General features: G+C 50.0%; 1 protein-coding gene across 1 annotated transcript in view; it reads right to left on the bottom strand.

Annotated features, from left to right (window-relative positions):
- The window catches only part of csmd3a (CUB and Sushi multiple domains 3a), a 143,788-nt gene that overhangs the window by 27,099 nt on the left and 99,226 nt on the right, over window positions 1-17,463 (bottom strand). The window contains exons 39-55 of the mRNA XM_035526376.1: window positions 17,238-17,307; window positions 16,642-16,758; window positions 16,145-16,354; window positions 14,825-15,013; window positions 14,294-14,471; window positions 12,978-13,123; window positions 11,320-11,400; window positions 10,934-11,047; window positions 10,445-10,633; window positions 8,922-9,068; window positions 8,342-8,530; window positions 6,168-6,353; window positions 5,665-5,859; window positions 4,409-4,582; window positions 1,916-2,089; window positions 1,050-1,223; window positions 223-408 (exon numbers count right to left, since the gene is read on the bottom strand). Coding sequence (XP_035382269.1) covers window positions 223-408; window positions 1,050-1,223; window positions 1,916-2,089; window positions 4,409-4,582; window positions 5,665-5,859; window positions 6,168-6,353; window positions 8,342-8,530; window positions 8,922-9,068; window positions 10,445-10,633; window positions 10,934-11,047; window positions 11,320-11,400; window positions 12,978-13,123; window positions 14,294-14,471; window positions 14,825-15,013; window positions 16,145-16,354; window positions 16,642-16,758; window positions 17,238-17,307 — 2,719 coding nt within the window. The remainder of the gene's footprint in view (window positions 1-222; window positions 409-1,049; window positions 1,224-1,915; window positions 2,090-4,408; window positions 4,583-5,664; window positions 5,860-6,167; window positions 6,354-8,341; window positions 8,531-8,921; window positions 9,069-10,444; window positions 10,634-10,933; window positions 11,048-11,319; window positions 11,401-12,977; window positions 13,124-14,293; window positions 14,472-14,824; window positions 15,014-16,144; window positions 16,355-16,641; window positions 16,759-17,237; window positions 17,308-17,463) is intronic.

Consider the following 17,463-nt stretch of genomic DNA (forward strand, 5'->3'; position numbering starts at 1 on the left):
CATTTTTAAATAAATCTTCCTCACAAAACAAAACCAAAATGAAAAATAAAACAATGTTCTCTACTACACGTGTTACCATAACCGCTGAATCACCACAGATCCTTACGCCTTCAGTCCACAAGTTTGGGTTTGGGCCCAAACTGACCTGCTGAGGCTACAGGTCACTTTAAGGAAGACAACGTGAGAAGGTGGCGTCGGAAGAGTAGAGGAACGGAAGCGTACCAACGCATTCCGGTAACGGCCTATCCCAGTAACCCACTGGCTGGCAGGTCAGAACCGCTGCCCCAAAGAGGTGATATCCAGGGTTGCAGTCGTACGACACCACTGTTCCGAAGGTGAAGTTCCCAAACTCGATTTTGCTCTTCCGTATAGAATTGGCAGGTATCCCTGGATCCGAGCAATTAACCACTGGGAAAACAGCAAGGAAACACAAAAGCCAGCGTGTCAGTCCCAAACACAGTGGGGTGTGCATTATGAAGAAACCGTCATCAACGCTGCTATCAATGGGTCTGAAATAGCCCAGTGATTCACGGCTGCCTTTTGGTGTTTAATGTGTGTTTGCATTGCCACCTGGATTACTGGATCGCTACGCTGCTGTTTAAGTGCAAGTTAGAACTTCCATCTGTTGTCAGCTATTGCGAAAAGTCTGCATAAATCCCACTTTAAACAGAATTGAGTTTGAACTATGGGACTGGCTGGCTTTTTAAACGTGACAAAATACCGCACTGAATCGGTATCGAGTTATCAAGTTCAATTTAATGAGGATCACCTGCTGTGATCGCAAATCCTCCTCCACACTCTCGGAATGTGCGTGCCACACTGTAGGCATGTTGGAGGCGGTCTCTAAAGAGCCTCGGTTGAGCGCACTTTGAATGGCCAGACCCACGGGTACATGCAGGTGACTACGCAGAAGCTGAAAAGGTCCATCTTATCTCCCGAGGCACAGGGGTACAAACTCACAAGCCAGTCCCATGATTTCCTAAATGACCCCTTTGGCCCCTGAAATGGATCGGTCCAGCCCCAAAGGAAACGTTGGCGACGACCGCTACCTCTGCAGGTGGGTGGCTGCTGGCTCCAGACGCGGTCGGCCTGACACTGGGCCTGTGACGGACCCTCCAGCACGTAGCCGCTGTTGCAGAGGAAGGTAACCACGTCGTTCAGGTTGAAGCCGTCGCCTGCCGTGCGCCCGTAGATCGGGCTGCCAGGGTGGCCACAGCTCACGGCTGGTCGAGACAAAGCAAGACAATCAGCAGGCACCACGGCAACATGAAAGGACACCACGTCCCCAGACATCATGGCACTCTGGTGACATCATATAATAATAATAATAATACATTTTTGGCAGTTTTAGCCCTAAAAGCTACATATGACATAATAAACACATAATACAAAAGTTAGCAAACAGGTGAGAGCAATTTTACATGGAAGTGTTGTTCTTTTTTAACAGATGTATTTAGATCTGGGCTGAGCGCTATTTGCTATTGTGTGTTCGCACCGTGCCAAACTCGATTTTGCCATTTTTGGCTGGTTTTATTGTGTGCAAAGGTTTGCTTGCTTTCTGTTACTCTGTGTTCGTGTCAGCCTAATCCTCCGGATCAGACACTCTCAATCCCCTCCTCGAGAAGCCTGAGGCATTCTTCTGTTCCACCCATGCCTGATCCCAGTAACCACGTTCCTAAACCCCTCAAACACCTTGGCTCAGGTGCGCCGGAAACAGCAAAGAAGGAGGGGAATGCCAAACGACTTCCTGAGACGTGCACGTGCGAGGTCCATGGTAGGTAGCTGCCACGGTAGGGGAGGGGCATCACTGAAGTAACCCGGTTTAGTGCCCGCCCCACCTGGGCAGACGCACTCTGTTCACGGACTGAGTTGGGCGGGGCTAAAGCGAGCCCGGAGGGACGGCGAGGGCACTCACGCACGCAGGACGGCAGCTGGCCCGACCACGTGTGGTCCTGCTGGCAGATGCGCACGGAGGAACCCAGCAGGCGGAAGCCAGGGTTGCACTGGTACACCACCGTGTCCCGGTAGCCAAAGTTCTCGCCGATGACCTGGCCGTTCACCATCCTCTCTGGGTCGCCGCAGTGACCCGCTGGGAGGGGGGAAACGTGTCGTTAGGCAGAGTTTATGCTACACGCTTTCCCTGAGTCTTCTTCCTCACCTCGTTTTTAATGAGAGAGACATGCAAGATGTGTTTTGATCACTGGTCTTGCGCCTTTGGTGCGCGGTGTTTCCCGGTTCCCGAGATGAAAAGGCTGGAACTTGTGACCAAGCAGCCTTCATTACCCCGATAACATCATCAGCTCCAGTGTGAAGCGGATTTGCTAGCGGGACTATGCCTGGTAGTCAGTGGTCCTCTACCGCCCATAAAAGAACGTGGTAGATCTTTCTGACATATGAAATATCTAACGCTGCAGATAGTCTCCTCGCTAGGTGCTAAAATCACAGCTGACTGGAAGTTATGACACACCTGCTGCTGGCAAAAGGGAAGCGACATTAAAAAAAGCAGAATAAAGTGCTCACACACACACTCACACACACTCTCACACACACACTCTCACACACACACTCTCACACACACACTCTCTCTCACACACACACACACACACTCTCACACACACACACACACACACACACACACACTCACACACACACACTCACACACACACACACACACACTCTCACACACACACTCTCTCACACACACTCTCTCACACACACACACTCTCACACACACACACACACACACACACACTCACACACACACACTCACACACACACACTCACACACACACACACTCTCTCTCACACACACACACACACACACACTCTCTCTCACACACACACACACACACACACACACTCTCACACACACACACACTCTCACACACACACACACACACACACACACACACACACACACACACACACTCACACACACACACTCTCACACACACACACACACACACACACACACTCACACACACACACTCACACACACACTCACACACACACACACACACACTCTCACACACACACACACACACACACACACACACTCACACACACACACTCTCTCACACACACACTCTCTCACACACACACACTCTCTCACACACACACTCTCACACACACACTCTCACACACACACACACACACTCTCACACACACACTCTCACACACACACACACTCTCACACACACTCTCACACACACACACACACACTCTCACACACACTCACACAGACCTTCAATACCGCAGTGTGCCTCATTTTCAGCTGTCCAAACATGCACTGCGAGACCCACGTTGTCCCTTCACCCTCCCACCAGCCAAAGGCTCCGCCCCCGATGTCACTCAAGCAGCCTCAACTGAAGGATAAGCTGAGCATAAGGCAGGTGTTCGGGAACAGCCCAGATCTAAGGACCGGGGGCTTAGAAAGAGGCACTGAGCTGCTCTAACAAGACAGTGGGGCCAGGGGTCAGGGGTTCAAGTCCAGTGTGAGGTCCCCTGACACCCCTGCTAGGATGCTAGGGGAGGCTGTGCGCTACCCAAACCCTCACCCGAGGCTACGGAGGACTGGACTTCTGCTTCACGGGGAAAAAAAAACAAAAATAAAAGCCACAAAAAAAAAAAAAGACGCGTTCTCCTTCTAGCCCGGTTCCCATTCCTGCTCTTTCAGCTGATTTCTTGTCCCCTCTCTCGGACCTCTCTGACATGCAGTGGCATTGAAGGACTGCCACGCTCCGGAATGATTTGGGAGGCTTTTCGAAATGTCAAAGCAGTTTTAACACTGGCAAAGCAGGCATCACACAGCAGGTGTCCTGCTGAAGAGAGGTACTGTGTGCAAACCCATGAAACTGCTCCAACTACTTCTGAGGTGAAGTTCTGTGTTCTGAGCGCAGCTCTGCTCCACTAGTGGTAGTCGTGGAGGCTCCTGTGATATTCAGAGCATCATCTACACGTCCTGTGACGCAGACGGAATCATACAAGTCATATGCTTACTTCTGGTAAATGACACGATATTACACAAAGTCGTGAGATCCTTGGTAAACGTGTATTTCTTCAGCGGATCAAACCTCTTGTGTCAACTGTGGCTCTTGCAAGCCTGAAATCAGCTTTTTACTGACATCTGCACTTTCGCCATTCATATTAAACCCGGATTTACCCTATTAAACATCACCATTAAAAACTGTGACGGGCAACTTTGCTGACCTGAACTGAACTGTAATTCTAAAGATGAGCCATCATAAAAAGGAAGGCTTCAACCAAGAGCAGCAACACTCCTGGCGCTGAACTAAAAGCAGGGGCAGACACCGCCGTGTACACGAACTGCTCTCCCAACAATTTTCATTCTTTTTTATCCGCAGTTGTGAAAATTCGTGCTGTAGATTCGAGCACTTTGCGCCGGTACCCAGGCAGTGAGTCTCGGTCCCGCTCCACAGTCCCGACGCCAGGCACTCCCGCACGGTGGAGCCCACCAGAACGTAGCCCACCTCGCAGGCGAAAATGGCCGTCGCGCCGAAGGTCGTTTGGGTTCCAATTTTCTTCCCATTAGGAGGAGTGGGCAGCATCCCACAGGAAATGACTGCAGCAGGAGGCAACAGAGAGAGAGAGGAATGAGCTGGCATACCCCTCAAATGGTCAATGGTACAGCTGTAATTTACACCCAATTTGATGGCCTGCTTTGTATCCCCCCCACAAAAAAAAAAAAAAAAAAAACCATGCATCATGGATACAAGAACTGCACAAAAAAAAAAAAACATCTCAGCAGGCTGCCAAAATGACTAATCTTGATAACACCTTGGTTTATTGGCTTTGGAAAAAGCGAGCTTCCACAAGTCCTGCCCAAGCGCACTGTATCACAGATCGAAAAACAAGCCTGTGTATTGAGGTGTGAAGATATATACGCCGTGTGCGGTCCTGACATAAATATATGAGCTTCTCACTGCCCTCGGCGCTGGAGCCGGTGAGCTACAGAGGAGCCGTTATCTCGCAGCACACTGACTCGTCATCTTTCCTTTGGATAACCGTCGTTACGGAGAAACGTGGCTCCTTCCCGGCCTCGGAGCAGGGTTGCGTCTCGGATAACGCGCGTGATAAGGTGTGTGACGGTTCAAGGTTCCATCTCCCTCATGGGGATGTCGTACCAATATTTGGCTTCATTCCATAGTCACATTCATCTGCTTGCCACTTAAAAGGGATGGGGGGGGTTGTTTGATTTTTCCCACAACACTAGGAAACCCCCTGGCCAATAACGTACCACGGTTGATAAATGGCCCCTGACTGTCTTTCGCCAGCACCAGCGAGTACTTCAACAAGGGTGGCGAAGCCGCTCACTGACTTCAGCCGCTAACCGCTGTCCTGACGGTGATAAGAACGCTTCTGATATTATCACATAACCATATGGGCTGCATTTGGAGTCGTACGTGGCCATGCGGGGAACTCATCACACACTCGCCTGTGCGTTCGTTTAGCTTGTTAGCAGAGAGAAGCTGCCAGTACAGATCCCTCTCAGTGTTCCACTGACCGAGACGACAGTCCCACAGACCGCGTCGGCAGGCCGTAACAACACCCCAGCGAAGCTGACTGATAAGTTGAAAGGAAGCGGCTGCTAGACTGTACACCAGGGCGGACACGGCGGATCCTATTGGATGAGCCCCGACTCACTCTTGCAGCGGGGCCGCTCGTTTCGCCAGCTCCATGTCCCATTGGACGTGCAGTGGATGTGGGCAGGGCCCAGGCGGTAGTATCCGGGGTTACAGCTGAAGGCGACCTTGGTTCCGTATTCGTAGCGAGAGCCGTTGACGATCCTCCACTTGCCGTGATCCAGAGAGAAAGATCCGATACTCGGACACACCATGACTGGGGAAGACACACAGAGAAGGATGTGACGAGCAGTGCTTTGAACCCCAGACATCAAACAACTATCACGAGGCAGCCTGACTGTACAGATGAAAAGCTGGATCAGTGAAACGTTTATCCCGTCCGAAACATTTAAATTAGCCCGACTAAGATTAATCACCCGGACCGTCGATGCGTGGTCCAAATCACTTCACCCAAGTGTGTGACTACGCTGTTAAGTCATCGTTAAGATGACCGTGCCCTGATGGAGTGCACCCAGCCTGCACTGAGCAGGGGTGGGGGGTGGGTGGTGTGGGGTGGGGTCTCACCCGTGCAGCGCGGGATCTTGTTGTGGCTGCTCCAGGTGCCATCGGCCTGGCACACCGTGCTGGTCACCTCCTTGGAGGAGAGGCGGAAGCCCTCGTTGCAGAAGTAAGCGGCACGCGTGCCTGCCGAGTAGTCGGACGCCAGCACGCCTCCGTTGACGGGGGACGCTGGCACGCCACAGGACACCGCTGGGGGAAGAGCAGACTCCAAGTCACCGCGCGTCACAACACGGAGATTACGACGGCAAACAGTACGCCGTGCCGGCTTCGCCGAGACTGGATCACATGTTTTAGCTCAAGAGAACAGCTGCCGTTTCCCCAAAAGTGTTAAACTGGGCATTCGTCGAATCTCCGTGTTTATCTGGGAACCGCATGTAGTGCAGAAACACATCTCACTAGTTCACAGCCGAAAACATCAACCACATTGCAGCTGTGGAATTTGCCTGCCACCTAAATCAGGAGTTTATTGCTTCGTCTTCCAGCAGACAGCAGCAAAAGTGCCTAATAAACAATGTGAAGAGACCAAGATCCCATTGCAGGAAGGAGACGGCTGTCTCTGCTCTGAGAACAGACACATTGATTCAGTAGCATCTACGTGGGGCAGAACGGAGTGATTTGCATGCTCCTCCAAGCACGTAGAGGCTGTCAGCTATGCTGCATGGCTAGCTGCAAGCCAACACAGAGACTGACTGCAAATAGCGTGAAGAGTTCGTGCTTGCAGGCAATCGGAAATTACTTCAAAGTTGCAACTGCAAATGATGAAATTGGGTGAAAACTGATTTGCATAAACCTTAAGACTTTTAAAAAGATTTATTTATCTAAAGACACCCAGCAGGATTACCTCCAATAACAATGGAGGTTTGGTAATCATTACCCCTATTGGTATCTCCTAATATCACTACGGGCCTCTTTCTGCACTAAAATATCCTCGTTTGAAATCTGGATTAGTGGCATAATTCCATGTTTTTAGGTTCAAAGAACCAAACAGGTGAAAATGCCATATGACTACTGCAGGACTGACTGCAGCGAGCGGTTTTACCTACAGAGATAGAGTGAGCACAGTGAACATTATGCTGGCTGTGTTGTCTCCATTGACAGTATGAGCGTAACAGCAAAACAGCCATCTGCAATCTGCGCGTCCAGGAAACACAGACAAAGGTACAATTTACAAGGTGTGTAATGTCATCGAGTTAAGGCGTTCGCGTGTGTTCTTTGCACTGCTAAATGGCTTTAATTATGAATTAGGTAGCAGTGTACTGATTGGCATTCAAAAATGGGAATTGCTGCGTTGCTAATTGTTAGCCTGTCAAATATCAGTGAATCTACGTAGGCCAACAAGCCGAATCACCCCGTGCTCACGGCCAGGAGAACAGGGCTGAGTCGATGCTATTGATTCAACTCCACTATGGTTAAGTCTGATCAGACCATTCCCCAACAGTTTCCCTTCAGATGTTTGAAAGACCCGGTCCCAAACTTTTCAGGCAGGCTCCACAGGGCATTAGGGGCCACCCGGGGGACTGGGCTCACCCTGACACCGGGCACCTTCATGTAAAGGTCACTACGACCATCCTGGGCAGGCCCTTCACATTACCTAGACAGCACGGGGTCACGATCAGCTAACGCGATGGGTTTTTTCTAAGCTTGGGGAAAAGAAACAGACATGGAGGATCATCAATAAGACTGTGCAACATAATGGGAAGTACAATTAATGAGCAGTAAAAATGCAATCAAATAAATCAAGCAACTATGGCACTCATATAGTCTTTTGTTCTTTAATTAGAATAAACAAAGACAAGCTCTATGCCGGTGCCACTTGACATAACCTATTTCTGAAATGAGTAGCCAGCCAGGATAAATCCTCCAATCTGGACATTGTCTATTCTGGAAAAAGGGCACCAACGTTTCAGACAGTTTGGAATGCAGCTAGCATAGCTGTGCTCATTCATAGTATTCATCAGTGTTTTAAATCCAGATCACTTAAGTGACAGCCCTGAGGAAGATGTCCGTCAAAGGCAGTTTAGAGCAGGGAAAAGGCTTTCCTTTACATATCACACGGTAACATTTCAATAATGGCAGTAATGCCCACTGACGATGCAAGTGAAGTGAGAATAGTCCGAATGCTAGCAGCATTAGTCCTGCTAGAGGACGTGGTCAGCTTGAGTGGTGCTGGCTCCTACCTTGACAGGCTGGCACGGAAGAGTCCCAGGCCAGGTAGCCGAACTCGGCCCTTCTGCAGACGGCCATGCTTTTGCCAATGAGCCTGTAGCCCCGGTCGCACGCCCAACGGACCACGCTGTTGACGTGGCCGCCCGTTTGGCTAACCACAAAGCCATGCTGAGGGGAGTCTGGGGTACTGCAGTACATTGCTACAGGTGGACGCACAGGCCGTCAGCAACATACAGGAACAGCATAGACATTTATGGTACTGTAGTGTCCTTTGTTATCTCTCTCTCTCTCTCTCTCGCTCTCACAAACACACACACACACATATTTGGCACAGAATTGTTTATTGTTAGAATTTAGGGCGTGTCATGTGACTGTATGTACACATCACATGCGTTATAGCTGTAGCATCAGTTAGATCTTTACAGACTATTATTCTCCTGAAACATCCACAAGCAAAAACATTTAACAGCGAGACATCACGGTATGGTTGGGACAGACAGACCGACGCACGACAGTAAGTACAAATGCCATCGACACAAAATCACTCAGAAGTCGTTCGGTCGGGAAGGGGATACATACTTTGATACTCACCCACGTACGTGATGCGGAAGCCCCTCCTGTTGGTGCCGTGGTCGGCCGACCAGCGGAGGAAGAGCTGGTGTCCTGTGGTCGTCAGGCTAAAGGGCACGGCCAGGTCTCCGCTGAGCACGGCCAGACTCTGGCTATAGCTGCTGGGCCCTGAGGACAAGAACCCACCGACGGAGGGGATCAAACAGATCTGTGCGCAGCGACCGCTCCCCCTTTGATCCCGCTATCTCCACTAGCATCCTGCTTTCACGCTTCTTCTGCAGCCGTGAAGCGAGTTGTTAAAGGGACGCCGTAACACTGAAAGAGACCCCAGGTCCTGCCTCCTTCCACAAGCCTACCAGTTACCATGGCTACAGTTAAAAACCCAAGGGACGTAAATACGTAACTGGAACATTTGCGGAACAATTCCTGGTTTTAATTCTACTCAAAGGCAAAGCAGCCTGAGAGGCCTGAGACATGGTGATGTCAGCATGACACGAGGATGTCAAAGTGATATGCCAAGACCTTATGCACAAAGATTGTACCAGATAGCGTTAGCAAATTGAACTGGTTTTTGAGCAGAGTTTGATCAAATCTCTATCTCGTTTTAGCTTTTAGTCAATTTTGCAGGTCTTTAGATTTTTCTGATTAATATAAGGTTCAAAGCTGGTGTACTCGTTTCAAACTTTTGAAATATTTTACAGCTTCTGTTTTCCTGGGACTTCAACAGGACTGGATTACTCTCATCAGTAACACACATGCATAAAGCTGAATTCCCTTTACTGCCCTCATTATATGCCACGTAAGCACACTGAAAGTGTTTCTTTAAAGCACTCCAAGCCAAAGTCATTTCATTTAATTTGTGGTGATTCTTGACACACGTAAACATTGTAATGCAACATCACAACTTCAAAGCTACTGAAAACCTCCACAATAACCGTATCTGACTGGCGCTGTCCGAGTGAGACGTGGCGCAGGTCAAAAAAGAATAACCTCTAAAACTTCAGAAAAAGAAAGAAAGAAAGAAAAGAAAGTGCATTCGAGTCACGGCCCTTGTGAAGCCCTGCAGCTACCGCTAGCACGACAAGGACAGCGCTGGACGGAGCGTCACTCTAGTTCACAGGAGTCTTGCAAATGCCATGGGCATCTAATGAGCTTCCAATCAATGATGAGTAATAGGGTAATTTGCTAATAGTGCACACTTAAGTAATTACTGCCTAATGACATTCTAAATGCATTTTGGAATAATAAATATCTTGATAATCAATTTCAGTCATCAATTAGTCCAGCGGAGTCCTTGATGTCTAGTGCATCTCATGAGCCTCATCACGAGATATGGAAAGAATTATTTTAATTTATTTTATTTTATTTATTTTAATACCCTCTCCTGTTCATCAGGGAAAGGATTTAAAAAATTAAACCCTCAACTTATTTTACAGAATTACCCATCACAGAGGATTAAGTTACGATCACCGTGCGTTGCTGGTGAAAAAAAAAGACCCATTTTAAAGGGGAATGGGGTAACTTCAGGAGACACGTGTATATACCGTCAAAGATCTCCAGGATGTCAAAGTCCTTCTCGGTCTGGAAGAACTCAAAGTGCAGGGTGATGTTGTAGCCTTTCTCCACACTCATCATCCAGGAGCACATCTGCAGGTTGGGGTAAGTATCCGGATAGCCTGGACTCAGGATCACCCCCATTGAGTCAAACAGGACCTTGCTGTCAGGACACTGCACTGTGAAGAAAGTCAGAAAAAAACAACAGACTTTCACAGTGTGCACAGAATCCACAGGTGTGAACGATTCTTTTTGGTAAAACGGAAAAATGCTTTCATCACTGCTAAATCCGCTATTACACACCAAACTTCCCATTAAGCGTACGCTGCTAAAGCATCATAAACCTGTCACATCTGAACCTAAAGGCCTTAAAAGGCTTAACGGCTGCCAGCAGGACCCACGACGCAGGACATTAACAAGACGATCGCGGCGATGGACGAGGATGCGAGGATGCGTGCGGGACAAGCTGCTGAGCTCACCTTGACACACGGGAGGCGGGCCGTCCATCTGTAGCCTCTCGAGCAGCTTACAGGTCAGGATCTCGCTGCCCACCAGTGTGAAGCCAGGCCGACAGCGATACCTGATGATGTCTCCTGTTGGGCGATTACACACACACACACACGAGCTTGGCTCCCTGCTCATCAGCTAATTAAGCTTGACTTCTCATAAGAACAGGAAGGTGGATAAACCCAAGCCATCAAAGGCTCTAGGGTTGACAGGAAAGGGGATCTGAATGTCCGACGGGTGTTACTGGCCGCAGGGAGGCCAGAGGGACACCTGCTCGGCGGCGGGTGTCGGGCGGAGAGGTCGGATACTGGCCGTGTGCGAATATGACAAGAGACGTGTGAAACAAATGCCTGTTTACCAATGTCCAGCTCGTCATCATCAGCAAGGATCTCGGCGTTGACGACAGGTGGAGGCGCCTGGCATACACGGAGCTGGTACGCTGTGTGAGAGAGAGAGAGAGAGAGAGAGAGAGAGAGAGAGAGAGAGAGAGAGCTGCTAACTGCTATTTGTAATACAAACATTTTATCACCTCCCACTTGGCTTCTATCAGGAAATATAGCGTCTGTCACAATTATTTGTGTCATTCTGTTTTAGAGCGTTATAGAATCAGTGACCCTGCAGGTAACGTGGACCAGTCCGTTTGGTGATGTTTCTGTGCTCTTTCTTTGAAACTGATGTTCTTCACAGCTAATTGCAGCCCCTTTTTTAATTAAACCCGAACACTAATGATGGAGGTCGCTAGTGCCGTTCTTGGGTAAAGAGGACAATGTGAGGTCCTTCGGTACGTCAGAGCTGTGACGCGTTTCCTCAAGCACGTCTAATGACTTGTGTGTGATGACTGTGTGAGTATATTGTGAGCTGTCTAGTTTATGGCGGGGAAGCACCACGCCGGTCCACACGGCAGCCACGCCGCCCCTCCTCGTCGGCACTCGCACTCGCACTCGCGTTTCACTCCAGCCTGCAAATAGCTCGTCCTTTAGGGCTATATCCAGCCTGAAGCAGAGTAACCATGATGTGTTCCCATGTGAAGGAGGGGGGGGGGGGGGGGGGGGGGGGTTGGGGGAATTACCCACAGACCCGTCAGGACGGCGAGTGCCGTCGCAACCTGCTGGGACAAACCGCACGGTCCTCAAACGCTTGCCAAACTGTACAGTCCTCAGTCGCCACGTCAACGTTTCCGTCCAATAAACATCTGAACGGGAGATCGCTTGCAAAATATAGTGGGAATTACAAGGACCAATACAAGGAGCCGAGTAGCGGTGAGTTGTGTGTCTGCACAGCTCCGAGACCACCTTCATTAAACTTTATTATCTTTTAAATCTGTAATGCGCTTTGCATTGTGCAATAGTTATTTATATTATTCCCTACTGCTGTACTGTTTTATTTGTATTCGAAAGCATCAACGCAAGCCGCACTGCCACCGATCCAGTGATCCCAGGGGGAACAGTAGCCACGGTTAAGCTGAAAAGTGATGGGAGAGAAGCGTGTGTTGGAACGCTTCATTAAGCTTCATAATGAAATTAAAACAGCTTGTGTTGTCACGCGAACCCCACATAACAGTCCTGGGGCGCTACGCGGAACTCTCACCGCTCATGCACTTGGCAGGCCGACATCCAATGCCTGTTAAATGGGCTGTATTATGCCTGCACCTGCAATGTGCCATTTGACCTTTGATTCCCGGGGGGGGGAACATGTTGGCCAACACGGATGCGGCAATTTCCCGCGGAAGAGAGACCCATGTTGTTACCCCGCAGCTACGCGTCACGCCATCCGGGCATTTCAATGCACAGGCGGAATCGCAGAAGTGCTGCTCTCTCCCGGCGGAATCGCGGAGAAAGTGGAGCCGACCCGGCGCTGGAGCTGTGGACATATTTGTAGAGCGCAGCCCGCTGCGTGGGTGAGAGGTCGCAGCAAAGTAATGAACCTGACAATATATGATATACGCGTGCCTGTATAGCGAACTACGGCCATGCAAAAGAGGAATGCTAGTGTGCAACAGTGCAGGCAGGCGCTCACCATGGTAACGGAGAACAAAGAACCCGCTGGTGCTGAAGTCACTGTGGAACTTTATGAGGACGTGATTGGACGTGCTGGAGACGGCCTCCTGAGATGAGCTTCCGCTGAATTGGCCGATCTGTGGGGAGGCTTGGTCCGGCCCATCCCTGGGGAGGATGGTGGAACAGAGTGGAAAGTGCCGTGTTTAAACCAAGACAGGCGCTGTCGAACAACGCGCAAAACCCCCCTCTCCACGATCACCACCCTGGGAGCCTTGACGCTTGTCATCCCTGTCATCCCTGTCATCCGGCTCTGTGCTTATACGGGCTTATACGGATGACGGTAATGACAGGTGTCGATGGAGAGCTTCCTTCCACCTCGAATAGCAAATGGTTTTGCTCACGCGGCGGCCCCGGCAGCCCGAGCGTCTGCAGGGCCTGACGTGTTGCCATGTGAACACAGCTTCCAGCACAATCATCTATTTCATTCAATTTGCAAAAAGCACTAATGCGTTGCCCTGTGAACAGCTGCCACACACTAAACTACAGTACATTAATGAAAGCTGCACAGTGACAAAACAGTCAACCGCCAGGTCCCCTCAGACACGCATGTGCACACAGACGGTGTTTTTATCCCTGACATAAAAAAAATATTACACTGGGCTAAAAAAGCCTTAAAGGGACAGCATTGATGTAGACCAAAATCGTTCAATATTTCTAACCTCCAAACTCAAAAGCGTAAAATGGCAGTGTCCATTTGTTATGTAAAGTATGAAGGACTTGAAGTACTCGGGGAATTAAAAGCACAAGACCTGGACTGCACGACGCTGGCAATTATGTGGTCAGATTTACAGAATCCACTTTACAATGTATACTTATGAACAGCTCAATCATAATATTGAAAAACATACGCACACACACACGCACGGATGCACACACACATATATATCAGCTTATACAGAGGCCAGGATGAAGGTTTTCTGCAGCCTTTTTTGAAGCACATAACCACTAGGAGAACAACTGGTGCTTGAACTCAAGTGTATTGACACCTTTGTGCCTTTGCTGACCTGGACTGCTGTGCTTATGCTAACACTTCACACGTTACTGTTAATTTAATGTCAGCGAGCTGGTGGTGACGTTTTATGGCAAGGTTATTATATATCCTAAAAACCCAGTAACACCACCACTGACGGACAGAAAGAGGGGACGGAAAGAGAAGAACATTTTCTCTGTCCGAGTTTCGGAAGGACCATCACAGACACGAAGTTCGCAGGCCCGGCTCGTGGCGTCCGTCAGGAGCCCCCGGGACTGCTCACCTCCTCCCCGATGAACGCTCACCAGATTGTGATGTAGTCGTAGATGGGCTCCGTGTTGAGCACAGTGAAGTTGATGCGAATCCCGTTGCCCGGTGCCACCCGGATGGTCCACACGCAGTCTTTCAGGTTGGGGTAGTCGTCTGGGTGACCCGGAGAATAGATGGTTCCCTCCGTGGCGGTCAGGTTGCCCCCGCAAAGTGCTGAAAAACAACAACAAAAAAAAGCAGGAAGGCGAGAATGCTGCTTGTGCCAAGTCTCCAGTGGTACCCAAGTGACCAAGAGCCCTTTTCACCTCTTAGCAGGCTGCCAAAGGCCTGCTGGGTGCTGAAACAAACACACTGAAGTTTCAGCCTTGTTTTTAAAGGTCAGAGCGCAGCGGATACTCTGTTTATCGGAGCCACACATGGTGGCACAGTCATAGATAAAGCAGAAAGGGAAATGCACGTTCCAAAAAACCTGCTGCAGAGTCCCGGGGATAGGTCAACCAGCTAAACAGCCCCCGCCACCCTGTTAACGTGAGTCACACATGCTAACATTTAGCATTTAGGTTTACCTTCGCAGCGAGGCACCGGGTGGTTCCAGTTCCGGCTGACCCCATGCAGGCAGGTGAGCGAGGCCTGGCCCAGCAGCGTATATCCCGGCAGGCACTGGAACCAAATGGTCATCCCTACTCCGAAGTCGCCGCCCACCACCTGCCCGTTGCGAAAGGGCCTTGGGTCTGGGCATCTCTGGAGCTCGTAGGCTAGAGATCAGAGAGCAGGGTTAGTGGCCCCATTAACAACAGAACGTTTCTTTCTGGGCCGAAAGTCTCCACTTCCTTCTGGGAGAGAGGAATTTTATCTCATGTTAAAGTCATCAGCGAGCACACCTCAAAAAACAAACATGACAGCTTGCGCCTGTGAAATATAACTGCAATCGATTCAGCAAAGCACACCAGGGCCAGGTACCCACAATCGAGAGCTCCAGGGAATCTCACTATTACCAGACTCGTGACCCACCCCCCCAAAATACACCTCACTAGGTCAAGATTCTTCCTGTTTGATATGTGTATTTAAAACTCGGGCTCACTGCTCCTTTATAATAGGACTTTAATCCATATCTCTGACAGATCTCATCCGGTCATTTATATTAGTGGAGATGAACAACTCCGAGTTCTAATAACAGACTTAAAACCAGGACACGACTTTATTTCCCTGACGTATGGATAGAAGACGCTGCAGTGCTGCTGAAGTTAGCAGGTGCTACCAGTCACAACGAGGGTGGGGAAAATTAAAAATGTGTACTATTGCCTAGTCCTCATCTCAGGGGGACAAACAGAGTCCGTCTTCAGTCATGGCTTCATACGCATCCGGAACTTTCCCTCATTTAAAGCCCTAGTTTTTGACAGCACTCCTGCTCGAGTTGTTTACGCGTTTCCTGCCACTGAGTTCTTTATCTGTTGTTCATCCGTGTTTAATGTTTACTCTGTTAATTACATATTGTTCAGTAAGCTGGCGCACCTGTGCCCAACGCGACGCGAGTTGTGCCTTGGCTGTTTTGACAGCGTCGTCATTCCGAGCAGCCTACCAGGCAGCGGAGGGCGGCCTGATCTACTTACGCTGCGTGGCCTTCCGTCGTTTGCTCCGTGTGGTCTCAGTACCTACACGCACCTTCAATAGCACGCCGCCCCGCATATGCAAACATGATTATCACCCCGTTGCTCGGAAAACAAAACCGTTCGGTTCAGCAGCACAGCAGGAAGTGTTTACAAAGTGCAAACCCTCGAAGTGCTCAAACAAGTAAATAAAACTCCAGATGCTGAGGCGGTGACGTTGTTAGGGACAGCGTTCCCAAGTTCGGCGTCAGTGTGGCCGCGACCGCCCCACTCCCTCACCCTCATAGGTGATGTGGAAGCCAGGCTTGTTCTGTGAGTAGTCGCTGTGGAACAGGAAGCTGGTCTCGTGAGTAGTGCTGAAGAAGGACTCCGGCACGGTGGAGCCGCTGAAGCGGTCGATCACGGAGCTCGCAGCCGCGCTCCCGCTCCACACCTCCAGGTAGTCGTGGACCGCCTCCGTGGAGAAGTTCAGGAACTGCAGGTGGATCCCTGCAGCACGGACACATGACGTCAGAGGCCAAAGGACGCGCAGGCCGCCCGGATTTCATAGAGAAACAGCGCGGCCATGTCAGTTATGGCTTTAACAATTCAAATGCATTTTAAATGCCTAAATTACATCATAAACTCCATCAAAGCGATAGTAAAAGAGATGAGCAAAGGATGAAAGGATGGGCGTGAGAAAGGAGGACAGAAAGACTGCACTAAAAGGAAAGCGAGAATGGGTGAAAGAGGGAACAATACATAGAGGGAGTGATCCAAGCTCTGAAGACACAGACCGAAGCCAACGGGGAGTTGAACTGTCCAGGTGCAGTCCAGCCCACTAGGGTAGTTCCCAGGAAAGCCCGGGCTCAGAATGACGCCCTCCAGGTCGGCCAGGGAGCCTCCGCACTCAGCTGCAGGGAGAAGCCAAAGAGCTAAGGACAACGGCGAATGCGCCGTCCTTCTCTGGAGGACTGCTCCAATGGGGGCCTGCTTTCTGCCTCCCATTCTGGGCTTGTTCAGTCCATGTGCACGTGGGAAGCACACCTCACGGCATTCCTTGACCACATAAACAGCCGTGTAAGGCTGATGAAAACTGCGTTCAAACCACTGTCCGCGTGGGACGCCTTATGTTCAAGATTCCTAGCCTACAGGAAAGCCCGTTACAATCTCCTGGATACTACAGCACCATGGAAGACTGTAGGAATAACTGCGGAATAACTGTTGGAATAACTGCGCTGAAAACAAATATCAAATCAAATCGCCAGATTGTATTGTTGTCAGAAACAGCCTAACATTGTAGTGCTATACCACAGTGAGACACTGAGAACACTATAGCGGAGACTGCGGTTGAAAGGACCCAATAAAGAAGTGAATGGGAATTCTAACATACCTAGACAGAGAGGTGGCGGGTGGTTCCATCTTCTGACAGGTCCTGGCATGCAGGTTATATGTGGGCTACCCTGCGAGACAACGGAAAGGGAAGATGCCGGTGAAGATTATTCTGGAAGGAGTTAGGAAGATCATTTTCATGCGCGTCGCGCAGTGCCCAGCGGGTCTCAGAGAAGCCTGAGCTCGCCGAACAACTGTTTAATGAAAGATTCAATGGGACGGCGGGT

The sequence above is a fragment of the Electrophorus electricus genome, chromosome 5 (assembly GCF_013358815.1).
Source record: "Electrophorus electricus isolate fEleEle1 chromosome 5, fEleEle1.pri, whole genome shotgun sequence".
Classification (NCBI taxonomy): domain Eukaryota; kingdom Metazoa; phylum Chordata; class Actinopteri; order Gymnotiformes; family Gymnotidae; genus Electrophorus; species Electrophorus electricus.